This window comes from Lutjanus erythropterus, chromosome 2 (assembly GCF_056507025.1).
Source record: "Lutjanus erythropterus isolate fLutEry1 chromosome 2, fLutEry1.hap2, whole genome shotgun sequence".
NCBI lineage: Eukaryota > Metazoa > Chordata > Actinopteri > Lutjaniformes > Lutjanidae > Lutjanus > Lutjanus erythropterus.
The window spans coordinates 32377677-32397138 of record NC_139318.1 but is presented as its reverse complement, the minus strand read 5'-3'; the positions used below and the strand labels follow the sequence as shown (position 1 = coordinate 32397138).

The 19462-nt window shown below is 38.4% G+C and overlaps 1 protein-coding gene across 2 annotated transcripts in view; it reads left to right on the top strand.

The window, feature by feature from the left end:
- ppp1r16b (protein phosphatase 1, regulatory subunit 16B) overlaps window positions 1-19462 on the top strand; it is a 129446-nt gene that overhangs the window by 69947 nt on the left and 40037 nt on the right. For both annotated transcript variants that reach the window (XM_084737442.1, XM_084737451.1), the window contains exon 3: window positions 12091-12161. In XM_084737442.1, coding sequence (XP_084593568.1) covers window positions 12091-12161 — 71 coding nt within the window. The remainder of the gene's footprint in view (window positions 1-12090; window positions 12162-19462) is intronic.

Below are 19462 nucleotides of genomic sequence, written 5' to 3'. Positions count from 1 at the left end.
CAGTTATAAACAGCTGATCAATGTCCAGTGTAGGACTCGTTGTTGCTTGTTAATGTCAATTTACAATGTTTCATGCAGCCTGCATCCCTGCAGTCTGTCTGAACTTCTCCATGTTTGCAGAGGAGGGGGTGGGAGGAAAATGACGTAAACAACAAAAAAGGACATATATTAAAAAGGATTTCAACCTATTTAATATACCTTCTATGGCTGCAACTCGCTATTTGCACTCTTGTACTCATTTTTGCACGTGCTATTGCAACATATTGCTCATTTAATTTGTTTTATTCCATTCTATGTAAACAATATGACGTCCCCATATGACAACATATCATTACATTTCATTTTGCCATCATTCTACTGTGCTGGGAAGTTTGTTTTCCCATGTCATCCAGAAGGTGTTGTCCATCCAATCCATGTGAAAAAGACAAAATGAAAGGATCAGAAACACTGTTCTCTTCAATCTCTTCATGTAATAAACCTCTAAGAACTTTCCTGGTGGCACTGATTTCATCGCTTTTGTTTTGTTTAGATGTACACAACACTAAAGAGGATTTACAGTTTTAATAAGAGCAGACGTAGAAAACAAAAGACACCTTACAGTATATTAGTATTCATGATATTCATGACACTGGTTCCACTTTGAAGCGCACAAATACTGTTTGTGATTAATCTCTTATCAATAATCAGAGTTCAGGAAACAATGACCTAAATAACTCCTGTAGACCAAGTTCATTCACATGGGAGTTGTTACCAACACACTCACAGACACACACACACAGAATATTGTGGAGGCGTGGTAAGATAACAGGAAGGAAGGGTGGATTTCTCTTCCTTATGGTTGTTTGTTGATATATCTTTTATCTTTTGGGAAGCATCTCGTCCAGCTCCATCTCCTCCCTTGATGGGAATTTGTGGGACCTGCCCAGGAAGACGTGCATGAGATTTCTGCAGCTCTCTGTTAGTGGCTTTTGTGGCAGTAGATAATCACCGGGGTGACCCTTCGATGTAATGGATTGCATTTTAAAGATTTTTGTGTTTGTGCGTGTGCTGGGTCCCACAGGGTGGTGTTACAGACAGATAGGAATCACATTCATGGTTCGTGTCTCCAGCTCCATCTCTGGTTTACTTTCTCCCCTCTTTCCCTTTGCATCTTTTACTACTGGAGTATTTCAGTGTGTAATATATAACAACATTTTGGCAACATTCAGGTTTTTATATATATGTATATATGTATATATGTGTGTATATATATATATATATATATATATATATATATATATATATATATATATATACACACACACACATATATACATATATATATATATATATATATATATATATATATATATATATATGTATATATATATATATATATACATATACATATACATATATATATACATATATATATGCCATTGGTGGGATAAAAGGAAAGAAGTGTCAGTGGTCATCAAATCTTAGTCTACATGATGCTAATGAGACACACAGGAGGGAAAATAAAACCATGTCTTCATGAAAAGGAATTTAAATGAACTGAATTAACACATTAAAATACGTCTGCAAAGGTGGATGTTTTTTCTTTTGATACAGTTTCTGAAATAGGTCAGTCAGTCAGATGAAAATAATTATCAATAAGTAATTTATCAAACAAAAATGCAAAATGTTATCTTAGTCCTGTTTCTTAAATGTCAAGATTTGCTGTTTTTTTTTTTTTTTTTTTTTTTTTTAGTCTTGCTAGTGTCATGGGTCAAGGGATGCTAATCTCATCGAACATTTCCCCTGTCACTTTTGGCTGTGCAGAGTAAAACCATGATGCATTGACTTGCATTTCCAAGTCACGCCTGAGATGGACCGTCTCTAAAGTAAGACCAGTGCACGCCTGACCCGACTGAGGGCAGGTGTCAGTGACATCTCCCCCATCGCGGACAACCTGCCCCTCAAACAGCCGTGTGTTGTGCTACCTACTATAATTCAAAGAAACCAGAGAGAAAGATGTTTTTAAAATTTTTCTGTGTTCAGCTCTCAGTACTTTTGTAGCTTCTAACTGAATCTCTTAAGTTTAGTTGGCCAATAATTTGGTTTATGACAAAATAATTGAAAAACTAATGTGATTCTCATCAGCCCTGGCTGTACTTTGTCATTAGTACTCATCATTGCACGTTTATTATCAATGATTTAATTATTTAAATACGTGTTTTTATGGCATGAAGTGCTCCACCTGTAAAAACGCAAATCTGATTGACCGAGTGAAATGATTCTGAATGTGTTGGAACAACCAGCAGAACCAGAGACTGAACATTTATTTCAACACAATATAGCATCACACAATTCCCGTTCAAAACACAGGAATAAATGACTTCCAACTTCCAAAAACAACTAATTGCGGACTTATCAACGTGATGGATGACGTGAATGTACAAATTAATTTGCCACAAACTCGCTCCTCAATGGCTTTTCGCCTCCTGTCCCCGTCTGACCCCACCATGTCTTCACGGTCCTGTGCATCACCTCAGTAACATCACTGTAATCCCTGTCATCAAACTGCCTTCGCTCCGTCTCTGAGGCTGCGTCCCATTCTGATATGCCGGTGGCATAAAATTTACAGAGAGCCTGATTTAACTCCATTTTGATGACTGTTTTAAAATCAATAGCCGGATATTTCTCACTACATCAGGTCTGAAAAGAGTGACGGGACCGCATTAATTCTGTTTAACGGTCCCGACTTTGTTTCTTGACTTATCCAGCTCTTCAGTTTCCCTGTCATTAATTTTTACAGCTTCTCCTTTAATTTTTGTCTTCCTCCTCTATCCTATCTCTCCCAGCCACTCATCCATGCTTAGCCCACCCATTAAATCAAAATCCACAACAAAATCTGACATTTTGGAACATTTTGTTGGGTGCAGTAATAATGTAATGCGATCACAGGTGTGTGTTTATGGAGTGTTTTACAGTTGCTTCCAAAGCGGCTCAGCCAATCAAAATCAAGCGCCAGGACTATCTGTTTTATAACTGACATTTTTAACAGTGTTTGTCATTGTAATTATAGAGATAAAAAAAAATCCCATTTATGAGGTTTTGACATTATTTCTCTCCCCCCTGTGTGTGTTAATGTGTCCAGAAAATTATCTGGTAATTAACAGAATGTTAATTAGTTAATGCGTTCTAAAAGGGGGTTTGTTTGTGTGTTTGTTTGTTTGTTGTTATTTTTGTTTTGATGTTAATGGGCACTCTCTCTTTTTTCATTTTAAAAGACTGAATGTTTCAGCCATGGCTCCTTCAGCTGAGGGGGGTCGTGTTTGAACTGTCTCATTATGTGTGTTTGCACTGTAGTGTGTTAGAGGTTCGCCCTTGAAGTTTCTTATATGGTAGAAGAGTTCTGCCACCCCAAGAAAAAAGAGATGAACTGAAAAGGAAATAATTGCATTTACTGACACACCATCTAAAGCGTGCAGAAAAGACTGCCATTGTATTTTTTTTATAGGTGGTTTGTTGCTGCCACTCATGCATTTTCAATTTTCAAAGAATAAGGAACAAATAGAGAAATTGATTCTAAAGTTGCCTCCATTCTCATTCATGCATTTGTTTGTGTTTCTGGGTCCGTCTCTGTATGACAGGTTTTGACATGATAAAGGAGGTCATTATCATTGCACATACTTTATACCTATATTCACATCTACACCTACATTATATTGTAACTACTGTAAATTGCATAAAAGGTAGAGCTCATTTGTATTTTCATGACCACTTTATTGAACGTTGTTTACACAAATTGGTTCAGACAAAATAAAGATTGAAAACAAAAAGCAAATATTCCACCCAGATACATAAAAAAAAAACAAAAATCAAGCAACAAAACACAACATAAAATATGCATTAAAAGAGAGCAGAAACAAAACAAAGCAAGTGAAACATTCATAAATATTAAGTGAGAACACGACAATATGACAGTGTGTTTCTCAGACTGAGCCACCTCTCTGTCTGTCTCCTCTGGCTGTGTACACTTCACTTCACTCTCATCGTCAGATATATCACACATCATAAGTCAAATCTATTTCATCCTAACTACCTCTCACATAAGGAAAGCAATTCAGCACCAATACATATATTTTGGCGCATGCCGCCCTAAAAACCAATCAGACATTGGGTTGCTTGGTGGGGGTGTTTGTGTCTATACTGCCTGCATATGCATGTGTTAATCTCACTCTGGTTTCCAGCATATATTTTAAAATGTATCATCTCCAGCCTGAAGAGCAGGCAGAGCTATCTGACTTCTGACACCTTACGGCCTCGGCGTCACTTTCTGATTACTTTTCCTGACTCCGAAGTGGAAACCTCGCTGCGTGCACGGCCAGCGTGCAGCAGAGGAAAATGTATTCACACAAATATAAACACATGAGTGGCCCCTAGCTGAACAAAATAACTTGAAAACAGTCTGTTCAAAAACGCAGACCTGCATTTAGGTGTAATTTTGAAGAAATAGTTTCTTCAGAGGTTCATTAGGAATCTTTTCGTGCTAAGAACCCTTTTTGGAAGAAAGAGATCTTCAAGGCTTGTTGAAAACATGCGTGTTTAAAGAGCCACTTTCAAATATTCAGATGTTTCAAATGGCATTTTTAAATGTAGATATTTCTGGAAACCCCATTAATCGATTCGTTTTATATGTGTTCTGCCATAGTTGATATTTTTTTGACTCATCTGAATACAGTATGGTTCTTTATAGAACCCTCAAAGGGTTAAGGTGAAACCCTCATTTAGAAAAGGAGAGCTTCTAGATGAAACCATTGGAATATAAAAGCGTTCTTTGCAGAACCTCCTGGGTTCTTGTTAGCACCCTTAGAAGGTGGAAAAACAATTCTCCTATGGGGACAAGCCAATGAATCTTATATGGTTCTTGTTAGAACCTTTATTTCTAAGCATTCACACACACACATACCTGCGTTTACTGCCACAGAGCTTCGTGTATGCAACACAAGTCAGTGTTTAATGGAGATCAACAGCAGGGTTTTCCAGCAGGGGAATTAAACAGTGACGGGTTCATGCTAGTGTTTATTTAGTGCTCACGCAGACTCTGTCACTCATCCTAAATTTTTTATTTGCACGCCACTGTATTATTTATCATGAAACTGCCTCTGGATTGTATTCAGTCATGGTGAAATATTTAGTTTTCTTCTAAATGCAAAAGAAATGAGATCTCGGTTATCTGATCCAAACAGTTTGAACTGTTTTTATTTACTCACAGAAATGTTTTACAGACCAGGATTTTAGATTTTTCTGTACATTTTGTGGTCAGTTTTTATTAGTGAGATGTCAGATGGATTGGACTTGAAGTTTAACTTCATCCACATCAATACTGTAGTAATACTGCAACCACTTGTTGGGTTTGTCTTTGTCTTAAAGTTGTTTCTTGTTGTTTTGTCTTCTCTACATGTCATTTATTTCTCCATATGTTTGTTCACTATTTTGTTTTATGTTATTTTGTGTTGAAGTGTTTTTGGAGCTGCTGGTTGCTACACCAGTGTTCTGATGGTCCATTACTCTGATGCCCCATTTAATCTGAAAAATGTCCAATTGGACTGAAAGCCCGTTTGTTTGACAGCACATTATTCCAAAAATAAACCCAAATGCTCCAAAGGCCCCTCATTCCTAAAATACACCCTCTGCTATCATCAACTTCCGTACGTAACTTAAATCACTGACATACTGTATTTTAACCATAACCATATTTCCTACGCCTAACCAAGTATTTATAGCTAACCAAACTGCAACTGTTTTATGTTAAGCATGTGTTTATTATTGTTGCCATGATGATGAAGGTCACCTGACTTCGTCCTCTCCTGCCCTTTTCGCAATACGCTACAATATTAAGGGCAAACTCCAGGGAGTGTTTTTTTTTTTTCCTCGAAAAATAGTCATTCAGAGCGGTGTTTGAGGATTAACAGGTTGTCGAACAAATGGGCTTTCAGTCCACTGGGACAATTTTTAGACTACTGGGGTTTCGGTATAATGGGTCTTAGAACAATAGGCATTACTATTCACTGGACATGTTAACAGTTGCATTTGACATTAGAGCAGATTAACACGCTGTTTAATACATTTCTTTTCCTTTTGCTCTTGTATCAATGGCTTTAGAAAGAATTAAAAAAAACACCACCCTCCAAACTCTCAAGGTGACTTGGATATCTCTTTCTGCAGCCCAATTAACAAGGCTTTCATAAAAAAATCCAAAGCTTAGAGGGCCTTAAAAGTTAAATCGAGACAGGTTTTGACTGAAAACTGACAGTAGCTGATGAAGTCTTTGATGTATAATCAGTGTCTTAGAGGTTGACCTTTTTCTTCCAAAAAATAATACTTTTACAATACTTACAATACTTTTACAACAGGAATAACAGGTATGGCTTGATGCATCATACAGTGTGCTCACACTTTGCTTTGAGATGTGGCCTTTTACATGTGCATATATGCATTTTTTCTGATTACAGAACACAGACATGAGAATATCATTAGCACATGCACGCAAAGTGTGTAAGACCTTGATTCTGTGTTTGTGTTTGTGTGGATCTTCTTCTGAGGGTGAGGCTGAGGTTTCTGCAGTTGTTGATGAGCAGGTAGCCAAATTTATATGCACCTTTATTTGCTTTTTTTGCTTTGCATTTATATATCTATACAAATAATTATTAAAAAGCTCCACATATTTCGGTATCTATTCTATACAGATACCGGTATTACCGGTTCTCAAAATATAACCATCAACCAGAAGATTTTATTCAAGCTCCCAGTGAAGCAGGTATTTGTCTTATTGAAGCATCCCTTTTGCAAACACTGAATCTCAACCAGCTGCCGTGATGCTCGACTGTAGCTGAACTCTAACATCTGTTCATATGGGAGCAGGAAACAGGTGAACGTTTCCTCTGAAAAATCAATAGAGAGTCCTTTCATGTCCTCCTCAGAGATCCTCTCATTAAAACCTGGGACTGTGACTCATCAGTGTAGTAATTCATCTGCTACAGCAAAGGAAAGTTCAGGAAATTAAGGTTAAATCTGTTTCTGTAGCTGCATCAGTGGACGCTATAAATTACTGGAATATTATGCTCACATTGTCAGCGTCCTGAATGCATGTAGTACACCTGGATTTATCAAATCTGTGTCAGGGTTTTTGTCTCTCAGATGAAAAAAAATGAGTTGTAATATCTCAGGAATGCCTCGAGGGAATTTCTTCTAATTTGGCACAAACATCCCCTTGGACTTGAAGATGAACTGGTCAGAATGTGGCGGCGACTGTGACCACACAAAACACACTTTTGGCCACAACTCATAAAATCATAAGCTAATTGTGACAACATTTCACACAAATGTCTGACAGGATTAAATGATGAAGTGATGACATTTTACATCTGCATACGGTCAGCTTCACTGTTACATCACAGTGTTTTTCTAAAAACAATAACAGCATAAAAATGCTGTTATTCAGCATCATCACTCAGGAACAGAGGGGGAGATTGTGACCGTACTTCACATTTGGTCAGGTACTGAATTTGTGACACTGATCTTGGTTACCCAGCTTTAAAATGAGGTGACAGTATAGAACTTCTGTGCTGCAGGGTTGAAGATGTTTGTGAATAATCCGTGTTTTATATTTCGTGGCTCATTTGCAGCCGTGTAGTCCACCGCAAGCTCATTGGTTTTGCTGATATTGAGCATCAGGTGATTGTTGTTGCACCATGTGATGAAGCTCTCTGTTAGCCTGTTTCCCCCTGGACATTATTGATTGGAATCATACATCTCAATTTTGTCAACAGGTAAATTTACACTTAATATTTGTTATTATATTCCCTCAAAAGTCTCCACTAAATATACTGTATCAGTCAGAACAGACATGGATGTGAAACAGGACTGGTGATGAAGGAACGCAATACAATACAATTCTAGTTTCCAGGATTCCTGCCAGTGTATTGGAAGCCTGGTTGACTGCCAGGCCTAAGTTGTCTCCCTGCCAGGCCTAAGTTGACTCACCATCAGGCCTAAGCATCCGGCCAAATTTTTAAAAATGTATTTTTAAGATGTTTTTTAAGTAAAACATTTGCAAACATTTTGAAGGAATAACAATCAGTGGGTGAGTTTTATGTGATTGAGCGACCAAAGCAGTATTGTGTGTACAGTTTAGACGATTTGTCAGTGAATGAATTCTGCAACTCCTCAAGACACAAGCCAAGTTCTTGTCTCTTGCATATGAGGTGAATTAGCTCCAAAATTAGCGGCAACTTCAGCTCAGGCCACTTAAGGTCCACAACCCCTTAACTTTTACTACAAAAACAAAATACTGTTTGCTTTTTTTGCTTGTTTTTTTTTTTTTTTTGTTATTAACGGTGATTTAATAACAGCAAAGACTCAAGTTCTTTGTCATATTTAATCTAGGGCTGCAATGTCTAATGTACTGATGTGCACATTCCTATAGAAATAATCATAAATCAGACATGTTTCAAAAAGCTGCATGTGGTATAGCAAACCTTGGAGTACTTCATAGTGCAGTAACTTGTGTATGCTGCTTCAGGCTTTTTATATGCTTATGATAGAGAAATGCATTTGTATGCCATATCGACTTATTGAGAGTCACAAAGCGTCTGGAGCATACACTCGCCTCCTCTGGGTAAAAGGAAATAAAAGTAATGCAATCAGCAGCTATTTTCAGGAAATCTTTTGGTTGGTGTATCCTCCTAAATAGTTTTATTTAAATGCTGTTTATGAGGCAATTTAAATTCAATTATAATCTCCTTAGGGTGCTAAACATGACATTTAGAAGGTCCCCAGAAGATTTTGTAACTACAGAAAAACACCTCTGTACCTAATTACAAGAAAATCCCAGACGATGCAGCTTATGTTAGCGCTGTAGTTCCTCCGAGATGAGTTGTTTACAATCCAGGTTCATGTGCGACACAGCACTTCAAATCCACAGCGGACGGCAGAGATGGTGCGTGACATTTATTGGATGCAGTCAGACTCAGCTCGCACTTTATAACCTTGGGTCCAATTCACTCAGCACTCACTGGAATATTTCGCTTTTTTTTTCCCCTCTCTTACATCTTACAGGAGTGCACAAACAGTGAACCATCGGATTTGTTTGGTGTTGGTTTGGTGGCCTTGCATTCTAATGGACACGTGACTGCCGCTGAGCTCCTCTGTAGATGGTTGTGATGATGCTGAAAATGTTCTGACAAACTCAAATATCACAGATGTTGACGGTGACAGATTCAGGATTCAGGAAATGGGATAATGGAGTTAGACTAGTGATGGCTGCACTTCCATCATTCTACTTTTACTGTAGAAAAAGCACTCCCACAGCCACATTTTGTGGATTGCACAGCGTGTTTCCATAATGACCAGCTGCCATTATTGTCCAATAGTTCCAACATCTATCTCACTTAAATGAAACTCCTGCAACACAGCTGCTGTGCATAAATACAAAACTTTTTACTGGTCAATATTCATTCATAGTCATCCTTTTTGTCATGGTCTGCCTCTTATATTAGCTGCCACATAAAAATGCAGTTTATATGATGGGCACTCCTCAAGGAACTCGAGCTGTTCTTAACTTAAGAAAGATTTCTGCCCAGAAATATTAGATGCAGCACCTCCCAAAGTACCTGTTCTTCATCCGCCGCTGACTTGCTCATGCAAAAGGTGCTTGGTATGGCGTGTTATTTGTGTGTGTGCTCGGTGCCCCAATGCTGCATTTACAAGGGTGTAATTTTCCCAAATTTACAGTTTCAGTTTGATTTACTCTCTAAAATCTCATTTGTTAATAGTGTCCTCTTCTGGTGTGAAGGACCCGAATGAACCATTGTTATTCATAAAAAGTATGATAAACAAATTTATCACAATATGTTCTTTAGTAGATTTATGTAAACACACCATGACACAGGGTTGTTTGTGGGATTGAAGAACTTCTGACTTCAATATGACTCCCTGTAACTAATGAAACCAAACTTATATCCTCTACTGTACTACACTTTACAGCATGTTTCTCCAGCAGCATGAATTTGCAAGAGTGTGTACTGTATATATGTGTGTGTATGTGTGTGTGTATGCCCATCACAATTATTACATAATCGCCTGTTAGTGATTATTTAAGTTGACTGCAATCATTTTGTTTTGTTTAGTCGTAAGAATCATTTTCATTTACCTGTATAAAAACAGCTGGATAAAACTAACAGAAATGTCATATACCTGTCACTACTTCAACTGGTTTACTACCATTTGAAGTTTTACTGGTGCCATAGGTGTCATTAACACTGTGGACACTGGAGACATGTTGCCACCCATTTTTAAATGTCCGATTTTGTCCCCATCATTTTTTAAAAGCATACTTGTGACTTGTGATGGATGTCTGTTACTTGTGCTTTTGGTATTGTTTCATGCTGAGTATTTTTTGTATTGTTGACTTTGTAATAACCTAAACTATGCCCTTTTAATGCACCATGATGCATTATTTTTTTTCCTCAACGCACCCTAATCAATCTACTCTGACAGGGCTAAAATGACATATGTTGAAGACCACTGAAAAGTTTTTCACTTGAGACATGGAACACTTTTTATCATTACGTCCCTTCTTCTGCTGTGGTTTAATGGCACCTTAATGGAGATTTAGTGCAACCGACTGTTTATCTCGAGGCTCTTGACTGTAATATTCACAGACAGAATGATAGTGGATTGAGATAAACATTATTTTGCTGATTTTCAGTAACTTTGTTTAAAATTTGCACTTCATGGTTGTGGATGACTGTTTTATCCACACTACATTGTTTATTTTGATTATTGGTACACTGTCTATAATTTCATTGTATATTTAAGTTATTATCTATGTCATGTCTGCCCTTAAAGGCAAACAGATATGTATAAGACTTGTGGCGTAAAATAAACAGAAAAAGACAATTAAATCAGTAGTTGCAATTATTTGTATGACAATTAATTGTCAGCTACACTTTGATGATCCTGACAGCCCTGTGTGTGTGTGTGTGTGTGTGTGTGTGTGTGTGTGTATCCCCTGGCTTTGTGTTTTAGTGTGAACACGTGGTGTATCTAGTTCATGTATACATGATATTTTTCAGTCAGTCGGTGGGACAGATGTGATAATTATCATCCCAAATCCCTCTCATCTCTCTCTCGGCGTTCAGCGTCATAACCTGATTTATCCACTCGCTCTCTTTTTTGTTTTTTCTGTTTTTTTTTGTCTCTGAGAAATAAAGGCAGCTGGCAGCACTGCCAACAGTGGGGGATAATAATGACGTGGAGAGGAGCCCTGTGTGCCACTGCTGCTTCCTGCTCAGGCCGGCAGGTTTAGCAGCGTTACCAGTCAGGCAGCTGTCCAGTGCGCAGCCTGTGAAAGCTGATATATTTTGCGAATTAGGGGTCCGAGACAGAGAGTTTATCTGTTCGGACGCTGAGGCAGACAAACAGTGTAATCCTGAGCATCATTACATCATCTTCCATCAGCACCCCTCCCCTCACTCTCACCCATCACTCATCCATATTTCCAAGGTCAGTTGGGTAACATCCTGGCAGGGCTGATAATTTGAGAGATTGAAGTTCCTGTAGGGACGCATCACCATGATGCAGTCAGATTAATGGATTGCAGATTGATTGCTTGGTTGGTTGGTGATGTCACTGGGTAGCAAAAGGTTAAGTTAAGATGCACCTGCAGGCTGAGCGAGCAATCAGGGGGAATTGGGTTGTATTGAATCCCATCATGCTTTTATCCTGCATCTATTGTTTGTTTGCAGCGGCCAGAACATGTCATTCTTTCTGAAATATTGATTATAACCAAACAGTCGTATCACTGTGCAACGTGTGCCTCTGAACTTGCAACTTGTGACATAAAAGTGAATAATTTTCAATTCCCAGCCACAACATAGTTATTCATTACAGACAGTGAAGCATGCAGGAGAGTGAGGCCTCTGAATCTGGTGTAATTTGTAAGATGAAATGCAGGTTATTGACCCAGCTGAAGGACATCCGCTATTTTGAAATATTGGAAATAAGAAATATCAGACCTCCACCTTTACTTACATGCTTCTCCATCTCTCTTTCTACCAGTACGCTACCTGCTGAAGAATAATGTGAGTCCAGACCTCTGCAATGAAGACGGTCTCACCGCTCTGCACCAGGTAAGATTGTGCGACTGTGTCTCCCCCCGTTTGTCTTTTTCTCAGCTTTCTGATTTCTCTGATTTGTCTCTGTCTTTCTTGGTATTTTCCCTTGAAACTGGGGCTCTAATTAGTAATCATGTCTTATCTAGGTTGACCAGACATCCTGAAAAATTCAGGGCAGTCCGGAATTACAAACTGTTGTCCCGAATCCTGTCCTGTTTGTAAAAATATGAGCAACAAATGAATCCATAAAAAATATTCTTATGTAGAGCCTACTTATGTAGGCTCTAATTCCTGCTGTTCGATATTAAAAATATCTTTTTGGTTTTTGCCAAATATGTCAGAGTATTACAGATGTGTTTTCACTGGTCTGTTTCACTGATAAGGTTATCATAAATAACAGATTGTTGATGTAATTTGGCCCATTTTAATCCCCATGATGGAGAGCACAGCAGCCACTATGGCAAAATTTGTGATAAAAAAAAACACAGACAAAACTGTGTTTGTAAGCTCCTACAGCTTCCTGACAATTTTATCTGTTGAAAAGATGTTTGAAATGACGTTGGGGGAAGGAAAAAAGTGAGAATGGAAATTATTTACGAGCATACAGTACATTTAAGAGGCACTGGATTATTTATATAATAGTATTGATAATATTATATGTGTATTATTTACATGATTAAAGGGTGTAAATTGGTCCTGGGTTACTGAAGATCAGAGGTGCTGTATGAGTCCAAGGGTGAAATCTTTTCATTTTTTTTTTTCCTCCAGTGTAGAAGAGACACTTTGCATGTTCAACCATGGAAAAAGAGAAGCTTAGTGGGCTTAGGCACACTCGCACCGAGCCAAGGATGAAGTTAAAAAGCCTTTATTAGGTAGGGCATATCAAAGTTAATAACAATCATGTTCTAACTACGTCCTTAGTGAGGTGCAAGTGTGCCTGAAATGAGCCCAGGGGCTTTTCATTTTCTATTGCTCACCAGTTTGACCTCAAGAACACTTTGCATTCACCTGGAAGTTATTACTTCACCACCATGAGCATCAGGGATTTTTTTTTTCTTGTTACAAACTGCATGTTTGTCAGCATTGATTCTTTTCTTTAACGCCGCCGCTTGTTCAGCATTTACTTAGTTGTATTGTAGTGATAATCACATTTCTTTACACGGGAAGGATTTGGAAAATATGTCCTGCACTTCTTTGTGAGTCGGTTGAAGCGCGTTTTAAACTCTTCCTTCATCTGATAAATTTTTTTTTTTAAATGATTATGCTGTAATAAATCAGACATATATGTAAATAACTGCCAGTGTTATATAAAACATAGCAGAACATAAATTTCACAGAAAAACACACCTTCTAGTACTTTTACCAATATTTTAACATTTACTAATACTTATTGATTCAGGCTTTTCATATGCTTATGATTCAGGCTGCACAAAACTGTAAAAAAAAAATCATATTGTGATTATTTTGACAGATATTGTGATATACCATATAAGAAGTACAAGATTTGTAGGTCAGGGCATCTCTACAGAACTACAGTACTTCATTACAATGCTGTTTTATCACACATTTTACCTTTATCAAAACATTGCAGCCCCTGTGGTTTGAATGTTGCACTTGGTCATATTGTGATTTTGATATATTTCTATTAATTGTCCCGCCCAACTTATAATACAGAAATACATTCATAGAGAGACACAAAGTGGCTGGAGTGTATGCTGGCATCCTCTGGGCAAAAGGAAATAAAAGTAATGCAGTCAGTTATCTTCGGGAATCTTTGCGCGTGATGCCTCCTCTTAAATTAATTTTCATTTAAATGTGGTTTTGAAGCCAATTTAAATTTAATTATAATCTCCTGAGGCAGCCACAGTAAACATGGCATTGTTGTTTTCCTCATATCCCAGACTTTTTCCTAAGTAACTAACTTAAATGTTTCCTGTGTGAGCAAGCTCAGTCTTTGTGTACCATCCATTAAAAAGGGAAAATTCAGCTTCTGTTTTTATTCTTCTAAACAAAATATTGGTTTGCTGGTAAAGAGAACAACAGAAAATCATTTTGATGCACGCTGACAGAATACACCTTTCTTTTTTAAGACTGACTTACTGCTCATTTCAGATTCAAGACTATACAAAATCTCATTTTGCAAAAGGTACTTGACCTGCCCATTCAACCTGTGATGTATTCTTGAGTTTAATCTGTTGTCATCATATAGTCCAAATTTCCTTGTTTTGCTTCTGTGGAACAATAAAACTTTCATTAGTCGAGTCCAACTTCACCATTAGCATCTCTGTCTCTGTCTCTGTGGAAATATAGTTAAATCACTTCCTGGTGTGATAAGTTTGCTGTGGTAGGAATTACAGGGCTTGTGCAGAGTAATGTGTTGCGGTTTTCTGACACTGAAAAACTGATTTTTAATAGTGAGGAAATGAGTTTAGTATTGGGGAAATTAGTCCATCTTGATGTCGGAAATTGATAGAGGAGATCAGGCCTATTTTCACTTGCTAATTAGAGCCATTAATGGCATGATAATCAAAGCCTCCACCTCATCCGAATCAATGCTCCATCTCAGTTTTCACTCAAAACTGCTCAGTTATCTGTGTAAATAATGGGTCATTACATGTCCCATTTGTTCACAAATCAACAAGCCTTTGATGTGAATTCTTTTCCCCTTCATTCCTCTGACTCACAGCCAGTTCCAAACAGTTATTTAGACTACTTACCAAGAAGAACTGTCAGATCAAATCTCGTGGCCAGTTTGACAAACATGGTCTTTGACTTCGGCTTAGCACAGACAAAAAGTCAGATTTCTGAAAGACGTCTCAATTCATCCGTCACAGAAAACTGTCTGGTTCATGACTATCTCGAGTAGGACTAATGTGTAATGACTTCTGGGTACAAAGGACATTTTTTCTAACCAAAAAAACACTGCTGACCGAGCAACTGCATCAAACCGCTTAGCTCTGTTCGCTCCGGCAGAAAATGTTCGCCTTCAGCGAGAATTCAACAGCAAAAAGGACGTTTCACTTGGAAAATTCAGCACAGGGTGTGACAACACTAAAATCTCAGTGCAGTGCAGGCCTGTGGCTGAGCTCAGACACTGTGTCTTCTTAAATGTGGCAGGACTGGCGGGACTTCTGCTCACCCGCCAGCTGGACAGTTTCTTTGGACAAATCAAAATGACAGATGATGCCCTCACTGCTGTATTTTACTAACAGGCCGCTGCTCTCCCATAAAACCTCTTTCTGATAACTCGCTCCACAAAGTTGGTAGCAGGTCACAAATTATTAGTCAGGTTTTGCTTTGTTGTTTTGTCATTTGGTTCCAGGTGTCAGTGATTGTTACCATAGAAACATGGCCCTTAGTTCTGGGTTAGCTTAGGGGCAGCTAGCTTGGCCTGACTCGGTTTGACTCGGGACGTCAGCCGAACATGGCACGGGACTTGCGTCTTCATTACGACAGGGCTACCTGCTTGAAGGTGTGTCTTTTAACTGATGAGACACTTGTCTTGAGTGGAGCAGCTGTAAAACGACAGCATTTAATTTCACTGAAATTCTTCAGAATAAAAGTTGCCTGTTATATTGTTATGTAGAAGCTTTTATTATGAAGCAATAAAAACTAAAGTTGGGTTTTCATTAGACCTGCAACGCTTAGTCGATTAGTGGATTTCAAAGAAAATTAGTTGCCAAGTACTTCGATAATTGATTAATCATTTCAGTCATTTTTTAAACAAAATTGTCAAACATTTTCTGGTTCTTACAACATGCATAGATTTTGTGGTTTTCTTTGCCAATAATGATAATAAATGAAATGTCTTTGGGTTTTGGACTGTTGGGAAATTGTGATGAGCATTTTTTTATGACATTTTATTTACAAAAAAATAAAATGAATGAAAATAATTGGTAACTTACCATGTCTCCCATACAGCTGAAAGTGATGCGAAACAGTAAAATAAAAGAGTAACATGGGCGAGAAACTAAACCTGCAGAGATTCAGGTAGAAGCTGCAACAGTTGACACTTTTAGAAACATCTGTGTTTCCTGTACATGAGTTGAATCTTGGAACATTAGCTTGTTTGAGGGGAGACGGAGGGTCTTCCCGGGTTGTTGCAGTCGGCGAGACTTCGGCTCCACCTGATTGGAGGCAGGTCGAGCTTGCTTTGACCCAAAAATAGTCCATCTCATTGGCAGTTTGCCGTGTTATAACTGGTAATGGAAAAGCAATTTAACACAGAAGTGTTTTACTTGTTGCTGCCCAAAGTGCCGATGGAAAAACCCTATAAGAGCAAAATTGGCCTATACACTACAGACCAGAAGAAGGCTGTACACAAAGCTGCTGCAGTTGCAGGTTAGAGACGCTCAGGAAAACCGTAGATCTGTAAATACAAACAAGCATCCAAACATCTTTCTGGGCAGAAGATGAGATGTTTATAGTGTAAAAAGACACCAAGTGGCTCTTCATATTAAAGCATTTCAAAATGATGTGATGCTCATGTATCACCTCAGTTCCTTCTCTGTATTTTATCCTTCGTGGCCCCCCTCTCCTCTCATTTGTCTCTTTCTGCAGTTGAACTACACCTCTGACAGTTTATGTCCTCTCACTCCTCCTTTGCCTCCTCTCTACGCCTCAGCTAACACAGCCGTCTCTCTTTCCCCCGTCGGCTGCTCAAAGCCTAATATTCAGGCTCCCGCTGCGAGGCAGAGAAATGAACACGGCGAGAGAAAATTGAAGTCCATCAGTCACCACCAGTGTGGATGGTGTTTTAAAAGCTGTGGGCCGCTGGCTGCCAAAAGATCAGATTGACCTTTTGGCTTTGAATGTGTGTGTGTACCTGATAATCTGCTATTTGGATGGTTCAGCCCGCACACTGTCCTCAAGATGAGACCTTTTCACTTCTGCTACCATTTGACAAATACCACCATAAACACACACACAGGTAGATGGTGGTACACAACACAGACACATACACAAGGAACTCATACACACACACACACACACACACACACCATATGGTATAGGGTGAGATAAATGAAGAAAAGTGGGGCTGATGTTTCTCTAAATGAGATGTCACACCTATCTAGGGTTGGTCTCTCCACACTGATATGAAACATTAATCAATGTATGGCTCACAGGGACTGTCTGTACTGTATGTGCCAGAACACACACACACACACACACACACACACACACACACACACACACTACAATATTTACTGTATCAGCCCTTGAGAAGTTAATGTTTCATGAAAGCACCCACAAACGTATGCTTTTCTGCAGTTAGTTGGTGAGATCACATTGGGATGATGTGAGGCATAAATGGTGACCTTTTGTTCTTTTGCTCATGTTATGCACACGTGTGTGTTTGGATAAATGTCTATAAGACCGTGTTCACACTGTCATTAGTGCTGCATCAAAAACACAACCTCCTCATTCATTTCAGTGAGGCCACTGTTGTCCAGCAACAGGGTAGAGACTAGCTGAGATCTTGCGTCAGCTGGATAAGTTCGAGCACGCATTCCTGGCTGATTACTTAACAGCACAAATTCTGCGTTTCTACTCTTTACCTCATTGTTCTCAAGAATGCTGGTAAAATTATTGTTGCCATGATAATTTCTGACTGCACTGTGTGCATTAGTGATGTGCAGATCTGCTCCGAGTTCAAGTCTGCATAGATCATCCTCTTGCCATCTATATGAATGCATTATTTTCTCCAAGTTTGAGACCTGCTCCCGCACCTCTACCCTTTACTGTAGGCTACATTATCTTATAAATGCTAGATCCTCAAACTGTAGTTCGTGCACCATTGGTGGTACACGAGCCCTCCTCAGTGGTATGTGAAGGAATGTCAGAAATAATTTTTTTTTGATTAAATAAAATAATTTAAAAAACAAATAATACTATGCAAATACTGCAAATGACGACAATTCATAAAACATTAGATTACTGAAATGTTTCAATATCAACCTGAGTCATTCATATACGTCATCCACCTGCTAATTACAAGCTAAACTGTGATGGCAAGATAATAAGCAGAGGTAAAATAAAGAGAATGAAACCGAACGCTTCAAAAATACTGCAACCGTTGCTCCAAAGGGGAGGAGTGCAGCCTAGGAGGAGATTATTTTGAGCAGCCATGTTGAAAATGAAGTGGACGACAGTGAACCAAGCAGCAGAGCTAGTGGCTACTGAAGAAGTGCAAGTGATGTGTTCACTAAACCTGTTGGCACCAAACGACACAAAACGCTTGGCTGGTACTTGGAGAGCTCAATATTTTCTGAGGTGATGTGTGGTGTAGTAAGTGTGAGAGACCCTGTTTTAAATTACGTAAGCAGCGCAAGCTGATTTCTTAATTGTGTGCTGTATTGATTTATGAGTGTTTTCTTTAATGATTTACTTCAATGATTAGAGAGGCTGCTTACAGCTTGGTTTCCATGCACACAGTCTTGTAGCTGCAACAAATATTAGTAATGTTTAAGCAGCAAAACTAAAAACAGTTATAGACTTGACAGGAAAGAGAATACAGAATTAAATAATCAATGAAGTTATGCTGCTGTCTCACGTGTAAATGCGTACACAGTGTCTCTCTCTCTTGATCTCTGGGGAGACTTACCCTCTTTCCCAGCAGCGACCCATCTATTAACTGGAACGCTAATTTTCATGACCAGGAACTACCCGCCCTGTGAATTAACTGCAGTGTTTGCAGTTGCAAAGCCATCCCATGCATCACAAGGGTGCACTGATTTTGCTGTCTGATAAACCTTCAGATACATGGATGTATTGCTTAAAAGCTGTTTTTGATAGTGTGGGGATACTTGAATCATCATTTGAAGGTGTCTGCACAAATCCCTGTAGAGCCTCTAGCTCTTGATTTAACAACTCCCTGTGGCTGTTTCCACTTGCACTGTTCTTCACTGCAGTATTTAAAACTTTAAATCATAGTACACATCCATATTAGAGCTGCAATGATTAGTTAAGTAATTGATTAGTCAATCGAAAGAAAATTAATTTCCAACTATTTTGATAAATTAATTGTGTGTTATTGTACAGCCAAAATTGTCAAATATTTACTGGTTCCAACTTCTCAAATGTATGAATTTCTGCTTTTCCTCATCATTTCTGTTGATAAGAGAGTCTTTGGGTTTTGGACTGTTGTTTGGACAATCTGAAGATTTTGATGAGCAATTTCCCCTTTTTTTTGTGACATTTTATAGACTAAATGATTATTCATGACACTAACTGGCAGATTAATCTATACTAAAAAAACAATCATTAGTTGTAGCCCTAATCTATATCTTGTTGCATCAACAAATTTTCATTTAAGA